Source organism: Ictalurus furcatus, chromosome 20, assembly GCF_023375685.1.
Source record: "Ictalurus furcatus strain D&B chromosome 20, Billie_1.0, whole genome shotgun sequence".
Classification (NCBI taxonomy): Eukaryota; Metazoa; Chordata; class Actinopteri; order Siluriformes; family Ictaluridae; genus Ictalurus; species Ictalurus furcatus.
The window spans coordinates 1167968-1194024 of NC_071274.1; the positions used below are offsets into that span (position 1 = coordinate 1167968).

General features: G+C 41.5%; 1 protein-coding gene across 4 annotated transcripts in view; it reads right to left on the minus strand.

The window, feature by feature from the left end:
- Nucleotides 1-2451: 2451 nt before the first annotated feature.
- LOC128624107 (cadherin-18-like) overlaps nucleotides 2452-26057 on the minus strand; it is a 51716-nt gene continuing 28110 nt past the window's right edge. For 3 of the 4 annotated variants that reach the window (XM_053651440.1, XM_053651437.1, XM_053651439.1), the window contains 9 exons: nucleotides 25785-25904; nucleotides 16691-16858; nucleotides 16351-16538; nucleotides 15390-15643; nucleotides 14204-14340; nucleotides 10757-10878; nucleotides 8208-8322; nucleotides 4343-4594; nucleotides 2773-3579 (listed from right to left, as the gene is read on the minus strand). In XM_053651440.1, the coding sequence (XP_053507415.1) occupies nucleotides 3059-3579; nucleotides 4343-4594; nucleotides 8208-8322; nucleotides 10757-10878; nucleotides 14204-14340; nucleotides 15390-15643; nucleotides 16351-16538; nucleotides 16691-16858; nucleotides 25785-25904 (1877 nt within the window). In that variant the 3' untranslated portion in view covers nucleotides 2773-3058. Of the gene's footprint in view, nucleotides 2750-2772; nucleotides 3580-4342; nucleotides 4595-8207; nucleotides 8323-10756; nucleotides 10879-14203; nucleotides 14341-15389; nucleotides 15644-16350; nucleotides 16539-16690; nucleotides 16859-25784; nucleotides 25905-26057 lie in introns of those variants that run through there. The other variant, XM_053651438.1, reaches the window with a different exon arrangement.

A 26057-nucleotide genomic window follows, 5' to 3' on the forward strand; every position in this document is an offset into this window, starting at 1 on the left:
ACCTTATAGTAAGCTGTTATTTTAAAAAATATAGATAAAGTTTATAGCTAAAACACTACTAGAGGAGTGATGTTAGCCATGTAAAAGAGATCTTAGCCACAAATCTGTATTTTGCTACTGACATCATGCTAATTGGTTGCCAGCAGCGACTGTTCAGCTGCGTCGGAGTTTATTTATTTATTTATTTATTTATTTATTTATTTATTTATTTCAAAGCATGTTTACTGCAAATGACTTTTTGTACTACGCGACTGTATTTTGACTTTTTGACCAAGGACTTGTCTCACTCACGTCTTCTCGGTAATGAGGGGTTATCAACGCCGTCACACGAGACGGTTAGCCACTCGGAGGGGAACGAACAGAATTACGCGAGGTGAAAATGAAGACCCGACGTGCTCTTATTATCATAAAGATTACATTTGCTAATTAAATGTCTGCCTCTTGAATACCGATTAAGATAAGACATACTGTGTGAGGACTGAAACGTGTGTTCCAGCGGCCGCTTTGCTCTTTCCGGTCCTCATCATGGCTCTTTCGAGGGCTGCAGCAGCCGCGTGGTTTGATTTAACATGGCCTTAGCGCACAGCCTTTAACAATCACACCCTCATGAATTATTCATCAGTACGAGCCTCTGTTTATATCCAGCTAGGGTAATGTGAGGAGCGGCGACTGCTCACTCTTATTTCTTCTTTAAACAGCCAATTAGAATTTCTAGTATATTTTTGGAAATAACTACAATTTTGCAGTCACGGGGGTGACTTTTCTGACACTAATTTTGCGTAAATCGTACATAATTTATTCATAGCTAAAACTGAGAAATGAATGACCTCTTTTTTTTTTTTTAAAAAGTTGAATTCACATTTCTCACAGGCACCAAAATGTCTTTTGAAGACCTGCTTTTATTCAAATATTCCAAAACAAAATGTCCTCGTTCCACACACACACAAAAATCTTATAAATTCATGTTCTATGAATATGCAAATCAGAAACACTACCAACTCTACAAGCCCCTCCCCCTCCCACTTTGGAAATCATTCCTGCATGTCCTGCATTTGCATATTAGAGCCTAATTGGCTCTTTTTTTTTTAACGATGCAATAAGATTTGCCTGTAATTTTCCACATCGAATCAGATGTTTCAGATAAATTCAAACCAGCTAACGTTATCGTTCAACTTTGCTAACTGTACGAGAAAGAAGCGTTACCTGAGGACATCCTGCGTTTATATCATATCGGTTTGATTTTCATTTGAAGGCTGTACTTTTGTTTAAAGGGCAAATTTATTTCCAATAATTATTCCAGTAAACAGATGTTTATCCGTATTAATTAGTCCGATTTCAACTGCATTTCGGATGACTCGTTAAGGCTGCTAAGATATTTATTATTTATTATTTAGATTTCTTTCGAAATCTTGGAAAAATAAGACGAACGAATCATACAGATTTGCTTGGTGGAGAGCGGTTTACGAACAGAGTGGGATACTGGCGTCTGATGTGTAACCATAGCAACAATTGTATTTAGAAAGTTAGCTAAATAAACTGACAGTGAGTTGTTTTCTTCTTTTTTTTCCCCATATCATATCATATCATATCATATCATATACCAGAGGAAGGCTCCTTTTTGAAATTCTGGTTGAGGCGACTCCGCTTTGTGTGGCGTTATCCGCCCGTCTCGTGGTATTTTCTGATATCCGGACGCTTCGTTCGCTCGTTATCTTTTGCATATTGCGCAATGCTTTATGAAGCCATGCCTAGTCCAGGACAATCGTCCTCGTCGTTGTCGTCGTCATCATCAGCGGCACTAGAGCAGATATTACAGCTTGTGTTGTTCGCTTGCGTGCTGCGAGACTGAGGAATTGATCAGGACGAGATTGCAAACACAGACTTTTCCCAGTTGATTCATAAGTCGTGGGAACGTAATAAAAGGTGCCCAGTGAAGCATTTGAATCCAATTACCTTCTACAGAACGCTGCTGCAATCCAATTATAACTCTTCCAGTTCTCAGGAATTATAATAAGTTATTTTCTTAGGTTTTGACAACAGTGATTTATGTTGAATTGCATGCCCTTTGACCTGAGGATGAAAAAAACTCAGTGTGAGGTGAATAAATGTGAGAAGAAAAACGGAACACTGGGATGAGCAGAAATGGACTGCGTCATGTTTAAAGCTCGACGGCATGTCGAAGTGTTTGACTGATTTACACGACAGTGTTCACCAAACCCTCACCAAACCTAAACTAGCTTAACTGTAGATTAGCAAACTAGCTAGTTTTTACCACAAAATAGCATGAGCTGTTGCTAGCCAACAAGGTCAACTCCGCCCTCTTCCAATCGACAACGCTCCAACCATTTATCCTCCACCAAGCCATGTTTACTGCTAACGAGCTGCTTTCGTAGAGCAAGACACGCCCCCCGGGGTGGAGCCTATATGTTCTCGAGAGCATTGAATTGGATGAACACAAGACAAGTACAGGATGAGTCATCGAAAATAAAAAAATCGATTCCGCTCTAGTTATGAACTGTACAATTAAAATAGGAATATCTCCAAAACTATATTTTTGAAAAATATATATTTTTCTAGTTTGTTGTTTATTACCGTATTGGTGTCCATAACGCTAAGGCAGAGGTACAAGAAGCTCTGAAACACCCGTTATGATTTCAGGGGCACGTACCTGAGGAATAAACCAGTATACAAACCTTTCCTTTTTTTTGGGGGGGGGGTGATTTGATTCACTCACTTCGTTTAGCTTCCGCTGCAAAAGAACAAATCTACAAATATAATCTCATTTATTTATCCGCAATCATGGACTTTATTAAGCAATATAAAATATACACCAGGGAAAATAGTTTCCTTTGTTGGTCCTTGTGTTTAGTATTTTCTCTCGTTTTCTCCAAAAAAAAAAAAAAAACCCGAAAAAATCCCCAAGAGTCAAAATAATCCCACGGAAAATTTTGACCAAAAAAACAGTGAAAACGGAACAACCTTTCCGTGCAGGATCATCTGAACACCGATGAGGAAAAAACAGACACGATATCGGGGTTTTTAAACACACCGAGCGGCACTAGAGCGTGTGCTGACCGCTTCTCTCCTGGAAAAGCGTTGCGAGTGAGTGAACGTCAGGCCACGAGGCGTCCAGGTCGAGCGTTTCGGGTTCATACGGAGGATCAGGAAGGTCCAGAGAGCTGATGGAGCCGGACGGAGAGCCCTGACCTTCGTACGCGTACGTCTGCAGCGAGTCGTACGGCGGCCCGCTGGTGTCTTGATCCGCCTCCACTACCTTCAGCTGGATGACTTCCTGGATGTCCTGAACGGGCAGGGACAGGGACGGGCTCAGCGTCTCCACCCCTACGGCCCCGAACTGCTCACACTGCGCCTCCTCTTTCCTCCTCTTACATTTTTTACGAGCCTCCGCCGCGGCCTCGGGGTTCCTCAGAGCCGCCATGTCGAAGGCCTCGGTGTCCTCCTCGCCTCCGCCTTCATCGTCGTACGTCACCACGTTCTCTCTGATGTCCTCCTCGGAAATGATCAGCGTCTCTTTTTTGCTCTTTTTGCTCCGCAGGGTAACGAACAACACCACGATGGCTGAGAGAGACAAAGAGACAAAGCCTGTTCCCTTAGCAACAAGGCACTAAGCATGTGAAATCAGTTCTAACTGCAGGCTAATAACTAGCATTGAATGTTACAAACAACATCAAGCTAAAAGCTGAAAAGGTTTCAGTGGAATTAAAGAAGTGACAACGATACTAATAATGCTAAAAATGAAAATAACATTAGCCACGAGCCTCTTACTGCTAACAACAAATACCAGATACTGTTCACAAATCATGCTAATTTTTTAGCTTTAAAGAAGTAACATGAACAACGTTTCAAACACTGCTGATAGCGCAAACAAGATGCTAGCAGCGGTTTATTATAGGATTACCTTGTTAAAAGTGTGGTTGTCAGTGTGACGTGGACCAATAAAAGGGACAATGCTAACTCTGCTAAAAATGAAAACTACTATGGATTACGTGCTAACTTTGCTAAGAAAAAGACAGATTAGCCAAAAATAGAAATTAGTTGAGTGAAATCATGCTAATCGGTAGATATTTGTTTGCTTTGTCTGTTAGCACATGTAGCTTCATCTCAGTTCAAGAAGTTGGAACAGATGCTTTCAGGACTAAAAATTGCTACTGATCTGTATCATAGGAGTTCATGCTAATCAGAGGCTAGTAGTTTACTGTAACGTGTTCAGCATTTATTAACTGGCTTTAAAAGCATGAAGTGAAGATCATTGTTGATCTTTTTGCGAATAAAGTATTAACTTTGATTAGCATCACTGTATGCTAATAATAGTCCGTGTTACCCAGCAGGATGAGGATGCAGAGCAGGATGGCGATGAGAGCCCCTGTGCTGAGGCCGGCAGAGGAGAAGAAGGCCTGGGGTCGGCAGGTCGGTGATCGGAGGCCGCGTTGGCATGGACACACACGCAGAGTGAGGGTGGTGGTGCTGCTGAGTGCCGGCTCTCCTCCGTCCCACACCACCACGGCCAGTTGATGGAGCTCCTGATCGGCCCGACTGAAGCCCGAGCGCCGGGCCACGATACTCGCACTGCTGTCTGTTAGAGACAGAGTGGATATTAGGGATGGAACTCAATACAAATTCTGATTGTTCTAAACCCATACAAATACAGATACACAAATAGGAGACACACTGTTCTGTTTTTTTTTTTTTTTTTTTTTAAAACAGTGCCAATATGCTGCATATCAGAGTGCTGATGAGATTTTTTCCCCAGTATTTTCCAATATTTTGTATAGCTTTCACTCGTTAGGTTAGCTTGACCTTGCTGTTAGCTTTCACTCGCTAGGTTAGCTTTAACTTGCTAGGTTAGCTTTCACTCACTAGGTTAGTTTTCACTCACTAGGTTAGCTTTCACTCGCTAGGTTAGCTTTAACTTGCTAGGTTAGCTTTCACTCACTAGGTTAGTTTTCACTCACTAGGTTAGTTTTCACTCGCTAGGTCAGCTTTCATTAGTTATGTTACTCAGACTCAAGAGATACTTTGAGCAGGAACACCGTTTTGGAAGTAAATATCAACATCACAAAGTCTTGCGATTGGTCAAGGTAATCTTACTTAACATTAAGTCAAGATAAGTCCCACGCACTTCACTTTAAAAAGGCAGAAGTCTTAGGGAAGTGCATGTAATCAATAGAAAGTCCTTCCTCTGTGGTTTTACCTCAGTCTTCCCTCTTTCTGTGTCCACCTGTACTTTCTTTTTATTCTCTCTCTCTCTCTCTCTCTCTCAGTCCTAAGCCCCACAGTGCATGTGTGAACACGATCATCTGTGATGCTGATTCTGGCAGGTGATGGAGGGAGGGATGTAGTGAGGGAGGGCACATCTCCACTTCAGAGTGCCGTCTGTCTCCTTCTGCATGCCAACTACTGTGTGCAAACAAACACAGCTGGGGAGCTGTACCTCCTCCTCTTCTTCATGCATGACTTTTCTCTTCATAGACCAGAGTCACATGACGTGGCACCAAACACAATTCACATAAACGCCATGAAAGTGAGAAGTATTCACATAGCAACACCCTGAGGCAGAGTGTTATGTCTGGGAAAACAAACACAAAACAGAGCCAACAAGCAGCAGCAGTGCAGATCCTTCATTAAGATTGAGAAACACAGAGTCCACACCTCCCTCACTAAGACTGACAGGCACAGAGGCCACGCCTCTTTCACTAAGACTGAGAGACTCAAAGGCCACACATCCTTCACTGAAACTGACATGCAAACAGGCCACACCTGCTTCACTGAAATTGACATGCAAACAGGCCACGCCTCCTTCACTGAAACTGACATGCACAAAGCTGTAGGTTTGTAGTATGACAGGCAGTTACAGTGAAGGGGGTGATATGGTTCAGTGATTCGGTGTTTAGAGATGCATAGGCCACACCTCCTTAACTAGTATTTACAGATGCATAGGCCACACCTCCTTAAGTAGGATTTACAGATGCATAGGCCACACCTCCTTAACTAGGATTTACAGATGCATAGGCCACACCTCCTTGAGTAAAATGCCACACCTCCTTAACTAGGATTTACAGATGCATAGGCCACACCTCCTTAACTAGGATTTACAGATGCATAGGCCACACCTTCTTAAGTAGGATTTACAGATGCATAGGCCACACCTCCTTAACTAGGACTGACAGATGCATAAGTCACGCCTTTCACTAGGACTGACAACTACAGAGGCCACGCCTCCTTCACTAGAACATACAGGTGAATAGGCCACACCTCCTTCACAGAGACTGACATATTCAGGACCACCGGAGATATTTTTTTCCATGTGGACGTTATTTAGTTGCAGTTGGAGAAAAAGAAAATGCAGAAACACACCGAACTAAAGCTCTAAAATCTCCGACAGCAGCACTCTGAGCTCTCTGAGTCTCTCAGCGTCTGTTTCTTATCTCCCAGATTGCTTCGTTAAACCCTCACAGCCCTCTTCAGGCCTCCTCCATTGCTATTCCCTCGTTTCCTCTTTCTCTCAGCCCTCTAAAGGAGCAGTCTGCTTTCTGCACATGAATCATTTCAGCCTGACCATCTCGGAAAAAAACAAAACAAAAAAACCAGCCATGAGGCAACACCGTCATGGAGCCGGTTTCCAGGGCAACAACACAGTTGGCCCATTGATATGAGAAGAGCGTGGTTTGATGAGGGAATGAGCAAAGATCTACGTGACAACACATAATGTTAAATATGTTTGCCTTGAGGCGCTCGTGCTTTACTCAGAGCAAACATGTGGGACTCGGCACTCACAAGGTGAATTTCATTAGTGCGATAAGAGCAAACAGGTTCTTCTGGATCTGATTTGACGAGGTGAGAGAATCCGCAAAAACATTCCAGCTGCTCTAGCTAAGCTCAATTGGACCAAGGTGTGAATGAGACTGCATGGTGCTATGGGATGGACAGGGGTCCTATACGTGGGACATTTTTATCATTAGGATGTAAACACTAGGTTTCAACTACATCTTGTACAACATCTTGCACGGTGAAGGGTGCTTTGGAGTTTTTGCAGACTCGGCTAGAAGCGTCTCTATGAGTCTACACTAAAAATCGATGGCAACCGATGGTTTGCTGCCAAGAGAGCATAAACTTGTCAAATTTTTTTCTTAAACTGTAGTGGCAAAACACTAAGCAGAGTCAACAAACTGCAAACATTATCAGTCAGCGCAATGTCTCCGGCCAAACCACGCATTTCTACCAAAGGTACTGATGGCTCTCCGGTAACAAAAAAAAGCCTTCTTCATATTGTCAGGAGATCGCAAGTTCGAATCCTGATGATTCCCCAGCCATACATGTTAGTTAGAGTTACATTTATATAGCACTTTTCTGTGTGGGGGGGGGGGGGGTGTCTCCTCAACCACCACTAGTGTGTATCCTCCACTTGGATGATGTGACGGCAGCCATATTCCTCCAGAACGCCCACCACACACCAGATATTAGTGGAGAGGAGAAAGTGATGTAGCCAATTCAGAGATGGGGATTATTAGGGGACCGTGACAGAGAAGGGTCAATGGGGGAATTTCACCAGGACACCGGGGTTATACCCCTACTCTTTTACGATAAGTGTCCTGGGATTTTAATGACCACAGAGAGTCAGGACCTCTGTTTAACGTCTCATCCGAAAGACGGTGCTGTTTTTACAGTATAGTGTCCCCGTCACGATACTGGCGCATTAGGCCCCACACAGACCACAGGGTGAGCGCCCCCTTAGTTTTCCCCAGGAGGTCTCCCGTATTGGCCAGGCTCAACCTTGCTTAGCTTCACTGGGAAACCAGGTGAGAACTGCAGGGAGATATGGCTCGGGAACTCACTGGATGGGCGGGATTGCATACTCCCCTGTCAATCAAAGTGACAGTAGCCGATCGCATGTCTCTGTGGGCTCATGTATGCGGAAGAGGGCAAATAGCGTTTTCCACTGAGTGTGATACTGCATGAGCAGCAGTTTGAACAAGATGGAGCAAGCTGGATTCAAGTATCTCGCACATGTTAGCCTTCAACTTCCTTACTCGGTAACTGTTGTAAGATGGAGCAAAGCTGGTTGGGGGGTGGGGGCGCCGGGGGGTTGTTAATGTCACTGCACAATGTTTCAACCTCTATGAGAAATGTGTGCCCCAGCTGACTAACCACAGTTCTTAATAGTGAACTCTAATTTCTGACTTTCGTACCGTCATTATCCTTGAGGGTGAAGTTTGGATTGGCAGGAACGTCTGCTGGCAGAGTGAAGGAAAAGCGTCCATTGGCAAAGTTGTCCCTGTCTGTAGCCCTGATGGTCTGGATAACCTGCAGAGACAGAGCAACACCGAAAGACTGAAATACACCACAAACACACTTCCATGTAATTGCCGTGACTGAAGCCATGGCCTGTTTTTATTTCTTCTCTGTCTAATCCAGCAATCTCTTCACGCTCCCTCAGATTCCCTCTGCTCGGATTAAAGGGTGTTTGGCCCAGCGTGGCACCCGGATCGCAGGAAGCAGATGCATGCGATGATGTTTTGTCAGCTTGTTAACCTAATTGGCTTCCTCATGCAGGTCAGGCCTGAGACGGACCAATTATTGGAGTTCACCTGTGGGTGTGGAGAGGGCTTCGTCTGCCATGAGCTGGAAGGATGAGACATGTTCACACCGACTCCATCACGCGCTGACTTTCGCTTCCTGCTTCTAATAAGGGCTCCAGGTTGTGATGGCGGCTTCTCTTGTTCGTTACTCGCTGCTGTCACCACTTCAAGAAACACGGGGGCTCTTGTTTTTTTCTCTTGTTATGTTCATAATGCTTGGTGTGGAGCCAAAAAGACAGAAATGTATTGAAAAAGAAATCCGCCATGTTTTTTCAGAAGCGTACCTCAGTGATGGTGTACATTGTAAATGTCGTACATAGAGAGAAAAATATCCACTTGATTTGTAGCATGTCCACGATTTTTCAACACTTTTTGATATTTTGTGTAAGTCGGAATGTTATGTTAGCCATCTCGCTTGGTTTTAATTTTAGTCTGTGTTACAATTTGATATGGAGTTGGACCAATAGACAAGGGGAGGGGCTTAGGTCTTACACAAATGACGTATTTTTGATTCACAATGTGTGTAGGTTCGGCTTAAGGGTTCTCACTTCTAATACATTTTTCGACTTAGAAAAGGTTTAACAGTTATTGAGTTGTGAAAGTTTTGCAATTCAAAATAAAGTTAAAAGCATAATTGTATTAATTGACGCTGTGTTTATTTATTTATTTATTTAAATAATCCCATCCTTGTGTCCTATTGATCAAGTTCATGGGTTGTTAAGGTTACTAATGTGCATAATGCAGGTCATATCATAGTGCTGTTGAATTCTGGATTCTGATTGGTGGTGATCAGGTGTTGATTAGTTTTCTATAACAGCAGCTCGGACAGTAGCTGCAAATCACAAGTTTATATGAAAGCGCCCGTTCTGATACGTTATGGTTTCTATAGTAACAGCTCGTTCATGTACGGTGGACGCTTCACTTTATAAACAGATAAAAAAGGGTGCGTGATTGTTTATATGGCGAAGTTTTCGGAAAGGAGAAATGTGTTTATTTAACATTTATGGAAGGAGTCTCCAGTGTCAGAGCTAGAGGTAAAGCTGTAACTTTAAGTTTTACGAGATTTTTGTTTCCTGTGGTTTCTCTGTTTATAGCTGCTATAAAGTAAGCGACAACAGGCACCAACTTACATTTACAGTTATTCATTTAGCGGATGCTTTTATCCAAAGCGACTTACAAATGAGAAAAGTTGTTTCGTGAACGTTCCACAATATTAAATGCAATGATAAACGGATAAAAAAAGTACTTACTCGATTATGACAAACCGTAAGAGGAATAAGAGGCGTGCTGTTATACTGTAAGAATCAACACGGTGTTAACGGTAACTCTGTTTCATCACATGACCACATTGTTGATTATTTTCCTTTAACAGAATGACACTGAGCGTTTTATTCTGTCCGTACTGTATAAGCGATTATCATCACAAATGCGTAATCGGTCGGAATTTTGTCTGCATAAAAAGCAGATCAATAATAAACTGTCATCATTCAATGGGAAAAAGATAGTCCGATAGTCAAGAACACGGCAACGATGACGATCTGAGCGGCTCTGCTCAGCTGCACATGGTCCTGAATTGCAAAGTGTGATGATTAGCATTTCCCGGGCCTCGGTGTGGGTCGCTATCTGCTCCTGAACACCGGATACGCTGAATTATTTATGGGTTCAATAGGCTTCGGAAGTCTGCAGAGCCACAGATAAATCCAAGTTTGATGGTGTCAGACATATAAAGGGGCAGTGTGTATTTGTGTGTGTATGTGTGTGTGTGTGTGTGTGTGTGTATATATATATATATATATATATATATATATATATATATATATATATATATATATGTGTGTGTGTGTGTGTGTGTGTGTCTGTTTATAAGTTCACAAGGAGAAGCAAAGTTGAAGACAGAAGAGGGATAGACTGTTTGCGGAACGGTAAAGGGTTTAGACGAAGAACAGTGAACAGCAGAAAAAAGGGATCAAAGAGAAAAATGAGAGCGTGACAGGGTGAGAACAGAGAGAGAGAGAGAGAGAGAGAGAGAGAGAGAGTGGGTTTCCAGCCGTTCAGAGAATAGACGAGAGATGAAAGTGTGACAAGGAGAAATAGAGTGCTGGAGAGTCAAGCGAAAGAAAAGAATAACTAAAAAAGAGATTTCAGAGTGATAAACGAACCTGGCCCGCTTTGGTACTCTCACACACGATGATGTCACTGTCAGTCTGGACGTACGGCGTGTTGTCGTTAACGTCCAGGACTTGAACTGTGACCTGGACGAAGCTCACCAACTTGGGATTGTCTGAAAGACACACACACACACACACACGGGCAATTTTCATTATCCCATGGCACTGTCGAATTCTCAGATGTGATTGAATCAGAAGGTGTTTATTAACTTTCTCTAACAGCTGCTCTGACAATATTTCAGCTACGATGTATTTAGCTAACAATAACAGTATTACAATAACAGTTATCTCATAGCTGGCTAGCTGGCTAACGCTAGCCATAAAGATGACCAAACATCTATAAATATGACTTACAAAGGCTCTCAAAAATCTTGTCAAGTTAGCTCATGATTCTGGCTAGTGAAAGTTAGCATTTACCAGGGGCATTAGCTGAACTGTTAATCATCTGGGGATGAGCCCAGATTCTTCTCCATCAAAAAACTTTGTAAAATGTACTTCTAAATAGACCGTTTAAACCCATTTACTGGTAAAAACATAAAAAAAATCTGCAAAACCATTATACTGGTTTCCCACAGTTCGCTCCTGGCATCAACCTCAAGTTAGCTAACTGGCTAATGTTGGCAGTTAGCTCATGTTAGCAAGCTGACTAATGCTAGCAGTTACATCATGTTAGCAATCTGACTAATGCTAGCAGTTACATCATGTTAGCAATCTGACTAATGCTAGCAGTTACATCATGTTAGCAATCTGACTAATGCTAGCAGTTACATCATGTTAGCAATCTGACTAATGCTAGCAGTTACATCATGTTAGCAATCTGACTAATGCTAGCAGTTACATCATGTCAGCTGGCTAAAGCTAGCAATAAATATTACGCACATTTATATAAATGATTTAAAAATCTCTCAGAAAATCCTGTCAGATTAGCTAGTGATCGAACACTAGCAGTTAGCTATTGTGCGCTAGCTAGTTAATATTAGCAGTTGGCTCATGTTTGGTAGCTAACATGTAAAAATGTATAAATCACAAAAAAATATTTTGAATATATGTGAATTCAGCTCATTTTTATATTATTGGATTGGGTTTTTTTTTTTTCGACAAATACAAGATTATTTAGTGTATTTGTAGAAATGTTGACTAATTTCTACTTTTAAGTATTTTGTTTAGAAAGAAACTAAATTATCTGCCAGTAGAATAAGAAAGGAGTGAAAACAGGATGAATAATCTGATATTTGATTTGTAATAATCTCACAATGAGAAATATTACCTCAATTTTCCCATACTCAGGATATTTTCACTTTCTGCCATTTTTCTGCAGCGTAATAATGACATTTCACACATAAACTAATCCCGTCTGAATAGGGCTTTTAGTGTTTAAATTAACCAGTCTCCACACCAACACCTAAAGCTGATCGTTTCCTAAAACTGCTCAAATCTCTGTCAGGATGATTATCGTCAAAACCCGACAGGTCGTTGTGTAGTGAAAATGCACTCGGGATTTATTTTTCACATATGACGATGATTATGATCATTATGATGATGATAGGCCTCATTTAGGTGTTTAAATGATGGGATTTTAGACAGCTATCACATTTCATCAGTTCCATTCAAGCTCATGTGAGCAGTCTGTCTGTCTTTTCCTGCAGGACCTATTTTAAAATCTCCGGAGCTTTCTTTACATAATCAGCCGAGTGCAAACAAACAGAGATGAGAGGAGAAGCCGAGACTGGCGGCGGCTGTGTGAATGTAAATTTCATGAATATTTCAGCGGTGCTGGAGACACTGTGAGATTATATATATATTATATATAATGTGAGATTATATTTTCACATTTTTAGCTGTAGATGGTCTCGGCATCACACATCTATGTGCACAGGGGATAACTGATGGTGCTGAAACACTGCGAAATGCTCAAGAGCAGCAGAAAAAAAAAAGCAGCAAGTCTATATTATTGGTCATCACATGACTTCTGAAGGTGATTGAACAGGTGATCGGTTATATCACGGGAAAAAAAGGAATCAAAGAAAAGACCTATTGTTTAGATAAGTGCTGGTGAAAGAAAGAATGAAAAGAAGTCATTCAGCCTATCCACTTTCATCACGGCATCACATTACCTATAGCAATGGCGTCAATCCCACAATGCAACGCTCCCCCAGTGAGTAATTTGCTTCGGTCAATAATATTTACGTCTTCCCTGCGGCTCCCGTCAACATGAGATGAATGTGACTGAACAAAATGCTGATAATATTCGGCTGATAAGATTAACAATTTAGCCGTTGCTAAGCCCCGCCCACTCGGATACCGTCGCTACGTTCGAGAGACTTTCAAGTTCAGAATGCGAGTGATGAGTGTTTTAATATCAAACGGGAAAAAGTACAGAAAGTTTGCTACAGATGCTGTGCTCATTAAGAAGCACCTGTCTTTGTGGGCGTTTCTATCTTTGAGCTGTTTAGAGGGGCGTGTCTTTGAGCTCATACTGTATGCGGATGTTTTTTAACAGGTACACAGAAAACACACAGGGTTTAGGATTGCATTGCATCTGAAATATCCGCTCACCTTCGTTTATTTTAACCGTCTATACATGTTAACAGTGAAAATAACAAATACTTGTTTTAGCAATTAGCTAGTTAGCTAGATAGCTAATGGTGACAATCACCTCATGTTAGCTAGCTGGATAACACCAGCTGTTAGCTCATCCTAGCTGACAAACACTACTTGGAAAGAAACAAAAATAAAGAAAAATAAAAGCAATAAAAATTTCTCTCAAATTTTCTGTCAGGTTAGCTCATTTTAGCGAATGTAAGTGTTTAGGTCAAGTTAGCTAGCTGGCTGATGTTGGCAATTAGCTCATTTTAGCTAGCTGGATAATACTAGCATTGATGATTATGAAAATGTACGAATATTATTAAAAAATCTTCTCAGAATTCCCTGGTTACGAGTTTTTAGATAGCTGCTGAACATTATTGCGTGTCAGCTAGATAGGGAACGCTAGCAGTTAGCTAGCTAACACTAGTAGTAAAGCTCATGAACATTATGACTTAAATAATGCTCTCAAAAATCCAGTCAGGTTAGCTTGACGTTAGCTAGCTGGCTAAAGTTAACAGAGAAAAATTATTAAAATATATAGAAAAATCCTGTCAACTGGTTTCCTCAAGGTGGCTAACTGGTTAAATAAGTAAATATTGTTAGTTTAACCCCAAAACTGTGAAAATATAAGAGTATATATGAATGCAGGTGTCTTCCTTCTTTCATTTCTAATATATACGCCTCCAAAGATACACCTTATGTGATCTGCTACCTGTTGACAGAAGAGCTATGATTGGTCAATAGCACTTTAGAGGTGGGGCTTGGGTAAGAGAAAAGATATTAACTGTATATAAAATACGTAAAAAAATAGTGCATTTGTGGAGATTGTGGACCGACAGTGTAGTTACTTACCAACCTCTGCAGCACTGACAGTGATGTTGTGCCAGGCCACGCCCTCTCGATCCAGACTCGCCGTGGTTTTAATGAGGCCGCTGTTCTCATCGATGCTGAAAAGCATCTCTCCATCTGCGCTCTCGTCGATGGAGTACCTGCGGATCAGAACTCTGTGTCAAACGAAGACGCGTGGCTAATTCATCCGCGCTATTCTGAGTAAACATAATGATATCTCATTAAACAATTGCAAGGTTGCTGAGCGTGCGGAATATTTAAATATTTAAATCAGCCGTGCTGAATAAGCGAGCGGAGCTAATGCGCTGAAACCGCATCAACATTCGGGAGTCGATTCCCAAGTGAACATCCAGCTGTTCCAGTTCCACCACTCTGCTGGGAGTAGAAGTGCGTTCAACACTAAGCCAGTTTCCACACGCAGCAAAAACCGGCTCATGAAAAGCACACACTGTAGCTATAAGGTTCAGCTAGTCGCGCCTTGTTCTAAAACGTTATCGTTTCTATAGTAGCAACTCTTTCACAGACATTTGCGTGGCAGATACTAAACATAAACGGATTGTAAAATGTATGATATGGCGGAGTTTTCAGTAAGGAGATGTTTATTTAAAGGAAGGAGTCTCCAGTGTTAGTACTTTGAGGAATAACGTACTTCAGGGCAAGCTGTTATAGGAAATTAATCAACGACGTAACTCCGCTTCATCACACCACCCCATTGGTGAGTATTTTATTACAACAAACTCCTGAAGCAGGTATACTCTGACAAATAAAACCAGAACATGGCGGTGAATGAGGGTGCCATTACTTATTGCGTCGTGAACATGGTCATTTTCAGCATTTATCTCTCATCCAATTTTTTCCTTCTTTGTATTTACTCCGTAATTCAGGTAAAGCTCATTCCCTGTGTGAGTCCAACTGCTTATGCGTGACAGCGGCGCCCGATTTAGCTCGCAAGGGGCTCCGCTAATTAGCTAGCAATTTGGACACAGTGGGGAAAATGCTAAACAGTGCACGGTGTCGCATGCTTGATATGCACTGCTGTAAAAATCTGACAAAACACTGAGGATGTGACAATATCACAACATCACAATGTCACCTGTCACCGGCTAAATCATGTAAAAACAATCCCACGGACGTGTATATCACGCATCACAGCAGATGACTCGCTTAATTTGTTCTCTGCGGCAGTCACCTGATTTTTCCCCTGGCGTTGTCGGGGTCTTGAGCCGTCACAACGCCGACGTCCGTGCCGGCCGGCGCGTTCTCGTAGACGTCCATGATGTAATAATCCATAGGAAAGATCGGAGCTTCGTCCACGTCCCCGACGATGATCTTCAGAGTGGTGGTGTCTTTGAACGGGCCGAGGTGCGAGAAACGAGGGTCCAGGTGTGTATTCGCTCCCTCGATGCTTAAAGTGTAGGCCTTCTTCTTCTCATAATCCAGATGCTGTACAGAGAGAAAAACAGATGATTAGACATTATTTTAAAAATGTACATGGCGAAGTTACTGGAGTTACCGTTTTCACCCCTAAATGAATTACTTTTACGTTTTATTCCTCTGAAACGTACAGATTTACAGTCCATAAAGGATTTCGCGCTTCGAGTTTTTTTTGCGTTTTGAGAGTTCGGCGAAATCGCAGTCGCACGGAATTGTTCTTCGCTCTTTCACGGTGATGTTTGTCGGTAAACGAGACCTTTTAGCTGTACTCGCGTTCGACGCACGTGAATCGAAGAGAGCTTTGGCTGAATGCACGTTGCGATGACGTCACGTGACGCGTCTCGGCCCAAATCTGCGGTAATTTTTGAAAAATTGCAAGCTCCATATCGCGGATATTCCTTGAGTTTGTGTTAATTTCTCCGATCGCAAAATCGCCAAATTCTGGAGGGACTGACTGAAGCTCTGATTGTTACAATTGATTAATGTTAAATGAACGTGTCCTTACAGAAAACGTCCCCATACCAACAATTCCACACATTTTTTTGGTCCCAGTGAATGAGCTGTTGCTATAGAAACGATAGCACTACTGTCAGACATGCTGTTATAGAAAATTCATCAACACCTTCTGAGCGGTCAGACTCGAGAATATAATAAACATTTTTTTTTGTTTTTGGAATGAATTGGAATTGTTTCAGTATGGGTTAACTTTTTCACACCTTTTTCAGGGAGATGACCCCCTCTCTCTTGTCACTGTCAGCAGAGATGGAAAACATGGCCGCCCCTTCCTCGTTGGTGATCTTGTACTCCATCTCTGCGTTGATTCCGAGGTCTTCGTCATTGGCTTTGATTTTTCCCACAGCTTTCCCAACCTGAGCAGACTCAGGGACGTAGAGCTGGTAGTTTTCTGGAGCGGAAAACAGGAGTTTGATGTACAGACTGAACCTTGAAACAGAACCTTGTACTTGGTTTGAATGCTGATGCTAGTTGGACTGCATTTCGTTTACTTTTCTACATGACTGGCTCAGACTGGTTTGAAAAGAGTGAAGCATCACATACTTTGAGGAAACCTGGGTGGATTGTCGTTGACGTCGGTGAGTGTGATGTTGACGGTGGTGGACCCTGAAAGACCCCCCACTGAACCGGCCATGTCTTTGGCTTGGATGATGATGGAGTACATTTCTCTGGTTTCTCTGTCCATGTTGGCCAGCGCTGTCCTAATGACACCTACAACCAAGAGAACAAAATATCGAAACAGTACATTTGTAATGTTTGAATTGTTTTGAAAAGGAGGCACGGCTACAGGACAGTCAACACTGGGAGTTTTCTGGGATAATCACTTAAGTGCACAAAACTGTCACAGGTCAAAATGTGGGAACCCCCTAAAACTGCTGAAGGGAAATATATAAATATATACGATGGGAAACGAGGTCTTGCATTTGAGGAAGTCAAAAGAGAAAAAAGGAAATGAGGAAGCAGGACAGCAAGAATTGTTGCATATAATGACACCTGTATTGATGATGACAACGGAAAGACAAAAATGCGTTTAGGTACCTTCGACATTTTCGGCCAACAGACAACTAAAGGAGCCTAGAAAGAAATTTTAGTGTTCCAGTGGGAAAACTCTGTGGAAGGCGGGATTAGTCAAAATTTCTGTGGGACAAGTCAGTGACAGGTTTTATGGGAGAAGATGGGATTGGCTGAGATTGGTCAAAACTTATGCGGGAGCAGGTGAGATCGATTAAAAGTTCTGTGGGAATGTTTGGGATTGGTCAAACTTTCAGTGAGTGTGTGCCAGATCGGTCAAACTACTTGTGGGAGTATTCGGGATTGGTCAAACATTCCGTGGCAGCATGTGGGTTTGGTCAAATTTTGAATGGGGGTAATCGGGATTGGTCAAACTTTCTTTGGGAGTAGTTGGGATTGGTCAAATGTTTTGTGAGAATATTTGGCACTGGTCAAACCTTCGGTGAGTGTGTGCTGGATCGGTCAAACTTCCTGTAGGAGTAGTCGGGATTGGTCAAATTGGTCAAACATTCTGTGGCAGCAGGCAGAATTGGACAAATTTTTAGTGGGGGTAGTCGGGATTGGTGAAATGTTTCGTGGGAATATTTGGCATTGGTCAAACTTTCTATGAGTGTGTGTGGGATCGGGAGCGGGGTCAAACTTCCTGTGGGAGTAGACAGGATTGGTCAAATTTTCTGTAAGAGCACGTGGGATTGGTCAAACTGTCCATGGGATAGGTCAGTATTGGCCAAACCTCCTTTAGGAATAATCAGGATTGGTTAAACTATATTTTTTATAAGTTAAACTTTGTAGATGTGTGGATCATTCAAGTGATTATTTATTTCATAATGTCGTGTATATATATATATATATATATATATATTTTCTTTAATACTGTCCTTATATGACATTCATTGTTTGTGTTTTGAGTGAGAAACTTTACAGCAGTGAGCTTCAGGAGCAGCACTTCGATGCTGTGCATGAATTGTAAATTTGCCACTAATTTGTAGTTTTAAGTCAGCTCCAATACAGAGCCTTTAACCGTTGGTGCATTTTTAAGACGTGGGGTCTCCACAGGTTTAAAGTACTGCATTTAAAAAAAAACCAAAAAAACAACCCTCATCATGCAGCATCACCAGAGTGTTAATTTCTATTAGCCTGGAACAAAAGATTAATTGGACTGTGACATTTGAGCCAGAGCTTCACTTCCTAATTAAGTAACAGCGCAAGAGCTGAAACCTGGCAAAAACTTTGTGACCCCTCAGCGAATTCAAGCCTCTTTAAGACACATACACACACACACACTCTGTCATGCCCAATTATTGAGTAACACACAGGCCAAAAGGTTCTCTAGGCTTTATACACACCCGTGCATACTTTCCCGATGGAATGGAGGATGACTGGAGAGAAAAACAGGTCGGGTTAGCGCATTGCATCTGTACATTCCCTGAGGAATCAACACTCCTTTAGACTACAGTGCAAATGCGGCTGGAAATTAGAAGCAGACCTCAGCCAGACACACTGCTGTGAGCAAAATTTACCAATGAAAGCCGTCTATTTCTGACAGTGCGTGAACTAATTATTAGCGCCTGGGCTTATTATACACCTCAGGATCTCAGGTTGCTCATTAGAAGCTGACATTGAGATAAATGCCAATGTGCAGCTTTTGATATGCAGATATAGTGTGACCTACGGAAATGCATAATTAAATCTATTTCATGCTGCAGCACGTTAATGTATTACGTTTCTCAAATTAAGTGACAACAAAAAAAAAAAGTTAACGCCAGCGTTCGTAAAAAGTATTCGTCCTATATGACTTTCCATAGTACTGAAAAAGTTCACTCAAGTCCTTGAGGCCTGTGAGTCCAGAGAGAGACACAAAGTCATTTTATAAGTCATTCTGGCTAAATGTTCATGACTCCACTATCAATATGGCACCGGAAATGTGCAGTTCATAGCAGAGTAGTGAACAGAGGCCATTTTTTTTTTTTTAAACAAAGAGGAATATGAATGTTTCCCTTGGGTTCGACATAAAACACATGGATCATCATCTGGTTCAGCACAGCGTGTTAAAATGGATAAAATATGTTCTATAGTTCTAAGAAAAAGATGAAAAATCTAAACGTTACGCCACCAGTCCAGCGTGATAATAGTTAAGAGGTGAATTAGCGATGGGAAATACAAAGACCTGAGTGACTTTTCTAGCAAAATTTAAACAACTTCTTTTATCTGTAAAGCTCAACTCATGAACATGCTCGAAACCTTGTCTTTAAATACGCAAAGTAAATGCGAGTCTTGTTGTTAATAACACTGTCGGTAAGAACATCATGAAACTAAACCGCGTACTGTAGCTCTGAGGAAATTATAACACAGCTTCGTGCATTTTGTAAGATAAGTGTCAAATCCGTACGAATACATACTGTATATGACCGTACACTAAAAATATACACATCAGTCTGACTTTATATACCGTCTATGTACTGGATCTGTACTTGCTTCTGGATTGAACTGGAAGTGAAATTATTGCAGATTTTTAGTTCGTTCTGAATAACTTTTATGAAAGAAATTATTATTAAATCTTATACACAATAAAACTGCACTTTCCTGGAAAATCTACCACATAGAGTATAGCACATCTTTTTTAAAAAAAGAATGCAATCACAAAATCTAAAATCTAAAACAATAAAATATAGTACACTTTAGTTCATTTGTAAGTGCACTCACGACAGTATAAGCGCATTAAGTACATCCCGTATAATCTCTACTGAACTATACTGGATGTAGACGAAGAGTACTAATTCTGTACACACTTACTTGTAAAATGTATACGTGTAAGTAAAACGATTACAGTTTTAGTTCACGCTGAAAAATACTTGAAAGATCCTATTAGTAGATTAGCCAAGCAGGTAATAACGACTGTACTTTACTTGAAAATACACAAGATACAGACTCAAAATCTATTTAATTGTTTTATCTGTATGGATTAAGACTATAGATAGGTGCATAGAGTACCGAAAGTACATATACAAAGAGTTTGCTAGTTTATATGCTATTTGTGAACTAATTACTGTATATATGGCTTCAAATATAATTGGGACAAAACCTACATACCAGTATACTTTAATGATACTATATACATGTTATTATTATAGCATATGCATATACATATAGATATAATGACAGTATTTTACTTGAAAATAAACAATGTGCTGCAAGGTAAAGCTGACAGAAAGTTTTATTTGTAACTAAATCTGTAACTTTTAGCCGATTATGAAGGATGGTTTGAAGAGTTGTTAAGTCGTTAATGTAAAATGGCGGCTGTTTACTCAAAGTAACCTACGTATTGATATGAAAGACCACTTTTAGCTCACTGTACTCTACCAGGAGATGTAATAAACTGCTGCATTTTAAAGCTAGTTCTGAATGGATTCCAAGTCGTGCCATCTTTATTCATGCGGCACATTTAAAGCCAATGCTTGTCAGCCTGAAATGCTAACGAGGCAGATTAAAGAGGTTTTGAACCTCGTGTACAATCACAATTTAGAAATAAATTGCTAAAATTGAGCATGTTGTGTAACGCTGGATTAAAACTTACGAGTGAGCTAACACTTTACTTCTCATCTAGTATACAGTACATAGAGACGCTAGTACATCGAAGTCATCTGTAAGCATTTTTGGCAGTTAGTTTACTTCACTACTTGGACAAATTTGTAGTAGACTTAAATTACTGTTATTTTTTTTTTTGCATGAAATCTTTAAGGATGTTATTTGTGAATGCTATAAGCTTTTATCTGTAGATGAAGAAAGAAACGTTGGCTTAAATCGCTAAATAAAAACGATCGTCTTGTCGCTTAGGGCTGTAGATAAAAATGTTAAGTGTTTGTTATGAGGTCATAAAAACAAACAAACAAACAAACAAACAAAAAAACGTTGTACATAGAGATAGAAAAATTCTAAAGCTGCTAACACTAAACCAAAGGCAAGAACAGATCTGCTAGCATAACTTAGAGCCATATTAGCTGAGCTGGAAACTTGTTAGCATAGGATGAAGTTTTTGTTTTAAAAGAGAAAAGTCTGGGTTACGCATGTACCCCTGTTCCCTTTCAAAGGGAACTTCGACGCTGCGTTGAGCATGACACTACGGGAAGCGCCTCTCGCGCGTGTTATACAAAACGCAACGTCGACGTTCCCTTTGATAGTGAACGTCTGGGTTATGCATGTACGCCTGAGAAGGGAACTTCGACGGTGCGTTTAGCATAACACGCGCGAGAGGCGCTTCCCATAGTGCTATGCTAAACGCAACGTCGAAGTTCCCTTTGAAAGGGAACAGGCACAAACCGTGAGAAAAAAGTTTCAGCAGACAGAAAACAGGTGGTGCGAAGTCCACAAAAGCCTTGGAGCTAAAACGGATTAGCATGACGGGGCAGCCAAAACTCCGTTCTGTCTCGCTGATCGATAGCTGCAGGAAGTTTTCTGGCTCCAGTTTTATCTCCTGGAGAAGAGCATTACACAATCTCCATTTCTGTAATATCATATTTTGGCTAAGTAGCAACCTGATAAAAGATAAGTGCAGAAAATCAGATTGCGACAAATAGCTTCTTTATACAAAGCCATAAATAAAGCATGCTCAATTTAGCCAGCGCCTGCCTCTTGTATCGCTTTAATATATTACAGTGGCCGAGTTTCACGGCCAAGGTTAGCCAGACTTCCTTTTTCATTATTTTACAGTTGACTATATAACCTTGAACGATATGAAACTCGGCTTTCTGAAGGCTCCACGTTTTAAAATGCAGCCATAACATCAATTGAAGAAGTGAGTCGTAAATTCCGATGAGGCGTTGCAGAGAGGAACCGGCGCTCGGGGACGGATCTTTTCTCAAAGCATAAATACAGATCAATGAGTGCGTAACATATTTATGTACACGCACACACACACGCACACACACACTATGCACAACAGGTTGTAATTACGAACTTTCAAACATTTAGTTTAATTACAAATACTTTTACTACGCAATCTAAAATTAGAACAGGGATAACAGACGTTATATGTAATTATTATATGTTTTTTCAGCTTATAAAATGCTCGATGCTAACCCTTGTAAATCTGCGCCATGATATAAAAAGTAAATAAATAATCCATAAACTATTTATTCATAAAACGGTACCAGTGTTGAAGTTAATAGCACATACATGGTCCTTCTTGCAGACTGTCAAAATGTCTTAAATATTACCGCAAAGCTACAATAATAAAACGCTGAAAAGCTTGCATGGCTTTTGACTCGAACAGACTCCTAACGCACGCCAGAGCGAATAAACACGCACTGGCGTTCTGCCCCAGAGAACGCCACACACATTCAACCTCACATGTCCTCAGCAGATCCCACCTGCCAGCTCGCGGGATTTCAGCGTGCCACTGAGCGCAAAAAGCAAAATGTTCACGCTAAATAGTCCCTCGGTGTTTTCGCTACAGGCAGGAGAGTGAAGAGGGAAAATAAGGTCGGACAGCGAGGTGGAACAGGGCGAGGACTTCTCTCGCAGTTAGCAGAGGAGCATGGAAGCATTGGACAGTTTCTGAAAAGCTCTCAGGTAGGATCAGCAGCCTGTGCGATGCTGTCAAGGTGAGGTGTGGGGAGGGGTGGGGGTGCGGGGTGCGGGGGGGAGTGACACGAGAGGCCAGGCACTGGAGGAAGAGGCTCTCACGTTTGCTCATACACAAATAAAAAAGAATCCCTCATCAGTTTAATATCGACTGAGCTCTGACGAGTGATGGATGATAGAAACGAGACTCGCCGAGGTCCAGATTTTTTCCGAATAAGAAATTTTTCTTTCAAATAAAAATGATTTGATCAAACATGGAGTGCAATGAGGATGAGCCTACTCGTTTTTTTTCTTAGCAGGAATTTCACACATGCCTCATTGTGAAAATTACTGATATGCACTACAACAAACTGCAAATATATATTTATATATATATATATATAATGATTTCTGATGGCCGAGAATTATGGATTAAGGTGGAAATCCATGCGCTCGCTGGCCGTGAGAGTGATGAGGAACGCTTTCTTTGCAGCATGAAAGATTTTCCATTCGAAGTGCAAAGGCTTGAAGCAACTCTGGAGATCGATAACCAATGCACCAGGCACGGACGCCGTGTTTGACCAAAAAAAAGGTCAGTGGAAAACTGTTATAACTGTCTTCATAAGCACGTACATGTATACAGTCAAACACTGGTACTCGGGGTGTAACAATCTGAGGGTGTGATTGATTGAAATGAATCGATGCGACAATCGTAACTGGATTATTATCGAACGAGGGCCGAAGATGTGTGCAAAAATAATTCAGAATTTTAAACTCGTAAAATAGTCCTTCTCTACGCCGCCATCACTGGCGAATTGATGTTAGGCCCTACTCAAAATTCAGAACAACTGCTTGAACTGGCAAATTCGCAATTCCACGGAATTCTTTAGCAAGGTCTTTCGCAGTGATGTTTGCCGGTAAATTAGACTTCTTTTTTTTTTTTAGCTGTACTGTTCGACGCACGTGAATCGGAGAGGGCTTTGGCTGAATGTGTGTTCTGATGACGTCACATGACCCAATCTATCTATCTATCTGTCTATCTGTCTAGCAGATTGTTAGCAAATCTACACAACACAATACGTAAAGAAAGAAAGTTCTGTGTTTTCTTGGTCCCATTCATCCTGATACAAACCACACGTTAGCCTTTTTCCAAAGGAGTTATACCGTTATAAATAAAATATATATCGTATAATAGAAAGACCTTCTGTCCTGCCATATTCTAGTTATATTAACATTATTTGGTACACTTTATTCGCACTTGCCTTGGAAAGCCCACTTAAACAGTGGGTGGAAAATACGCTCATAACCTTTATGCTCAACGCGAACCATTTTCTATCGCAATAGCTTGAAATGGTCAATCATTTTTGGTGGCTTACAGCACAGAGCAATATCATTCTCCTTGAAATATCGCTGGAATTTTATATAACAGACCTTTACGGCAAGGTTCAAGTCCAGTTCAACATATAATCGATGCCCGTTCTCTCTCGCTCACCCAACACTATCTATCTCTTTCTTTCGCTTGCCTTCTAGGCACCATCTATTGCTGTCTTTGCACACACACACACACACACACACACACACACACACACACACACAGTCCGTCCACTTTATGCACTCAAAGGGCTATACAGACATTTACAGAGAAGCTTTTCCCCACAAAGACAAGGCAACAAAAGACGCATTCTGCTAGTAGAAGGGAGGGGACCACTCAGAAGCTCTTCTTATTTCTTTCGAAGCACAGAACAGCAACACTGAAAGGCTCTCCACAATAAGAGAGGCCGTCAATTATAGTCTGCAGAGGCAGGCACAATAACTAGCACAATAAGAAGGTTGTTTAATGGGCTCCCTGATGCTCTGGTCTTAAGGGTCTGCTGCAGTGGACTGACTCACTCGCTGATTACTTTCCAGCTGGAGAAAACGCACCACCCCACTTTTATGATAAGCGCCGTAGTCGCCTTATCAAATGTTTCCAACAATCCAAGGAATACGAGGTGCAAGCTCCTGGGGTGTATTATGGAAGTTAGCGGGAGTATTTGGCGTTTAGAAGCCAAGCTTTATGCAACTTGCATGGGAACTTTCGATAGATATTGCTCAAAAATTCGCAAAAAGAGTCAGTCGACACGTGCATCAGGATTGATTGACAGTTGCGTAGGGCAGGGGTTCCCAAACTTTTCCAGGGCAAAGCCCCCCAGATGTCATTAACATTTGACCGAGGCCCCCCTTTTGCAAGATGTCTTTAAAACACGTTAAAAAAATACAGACTTCTGAATATATCCCCCTTTTTTATTATTAATAATTACATCTTTACATTACATTACATTAGGAATTGATTGTGTGTGTGTGTGTGTGTGTGTGTGTGGTTGTCTGAGAGTGAGAAAGAGAAAACATACTAGTGGGAGGGATGGGCTTGGCGGCTCCGACCAAATTGTTGAGGCCCCCCGGGCGCCCCCTGGAGGCCCCCAAGGTGGCCGCGGCCCCCACTTTGAAAACCACTGGCGTAGGTGCTTTCAGCTGTCTGGTTTTAACTAACGCCCCTCCCGAAAACCACACCCCCCCCTTCATAAAAAAATGGCAGTTTAAAGTGTAAAATGGAATAATTTACAAATAACTGTAAAGGTAATGATCATTAGAAAGTGATAAAAACACTGTTTGCTCGGTCAAGCCTGTCAAGGTAGAAATGATATACGCGTAGATACGAGGTTTTACGGTAATTACAGGCACTTAGCGGGGAATAAAGCTGCCACGTGACTGTTTTCATGTTTTCAGATGTAGACACTAGAGTCTAGAACAATACACACTTCCTTATTCTTAACTCCTGCAAATAACAATGCGTTTTCTACCACAAACGTTTCAAGCGTCTTAATTAAAACAGACAGGTGGCAGCTTTTCCTCGCCAAGCACCCGGTGATAACCTTAAACCCTGTACCTTACGGTTTGTGAAAGGACTGTATTGAAAATGAACTGCTTAGCTCGGTGTAGAAGTCGGAATAACAGAGGGAAAAAGTGATAACTATATATAGATAGCACCATTAGGGAGGAGAAGAAGACATGCTCTGATTCTGCTCACCGGTTTTCGGGTCGATGCTGAAATATGCCTGCCCCTGCAGGACGCTGTAGACTATCCTGGCGCTGTTGCCGTACGTGGGGTCGTCGGCGTCGGTGGCAGTGATCTGGATAACTGATGTTCCTGTGTGGAAGAATATAAAGATGTGTTTTAGAGCGAGAGGGTTAGTGAATTTGAGCACCACAAGCCAATGGTACATAGGGCACTAAGCCTTCTTGCTCTTTCGGTTGGAAGAAGATTTTCCAAAAACCTGGCCTGGAAGGTATCACCTCACCT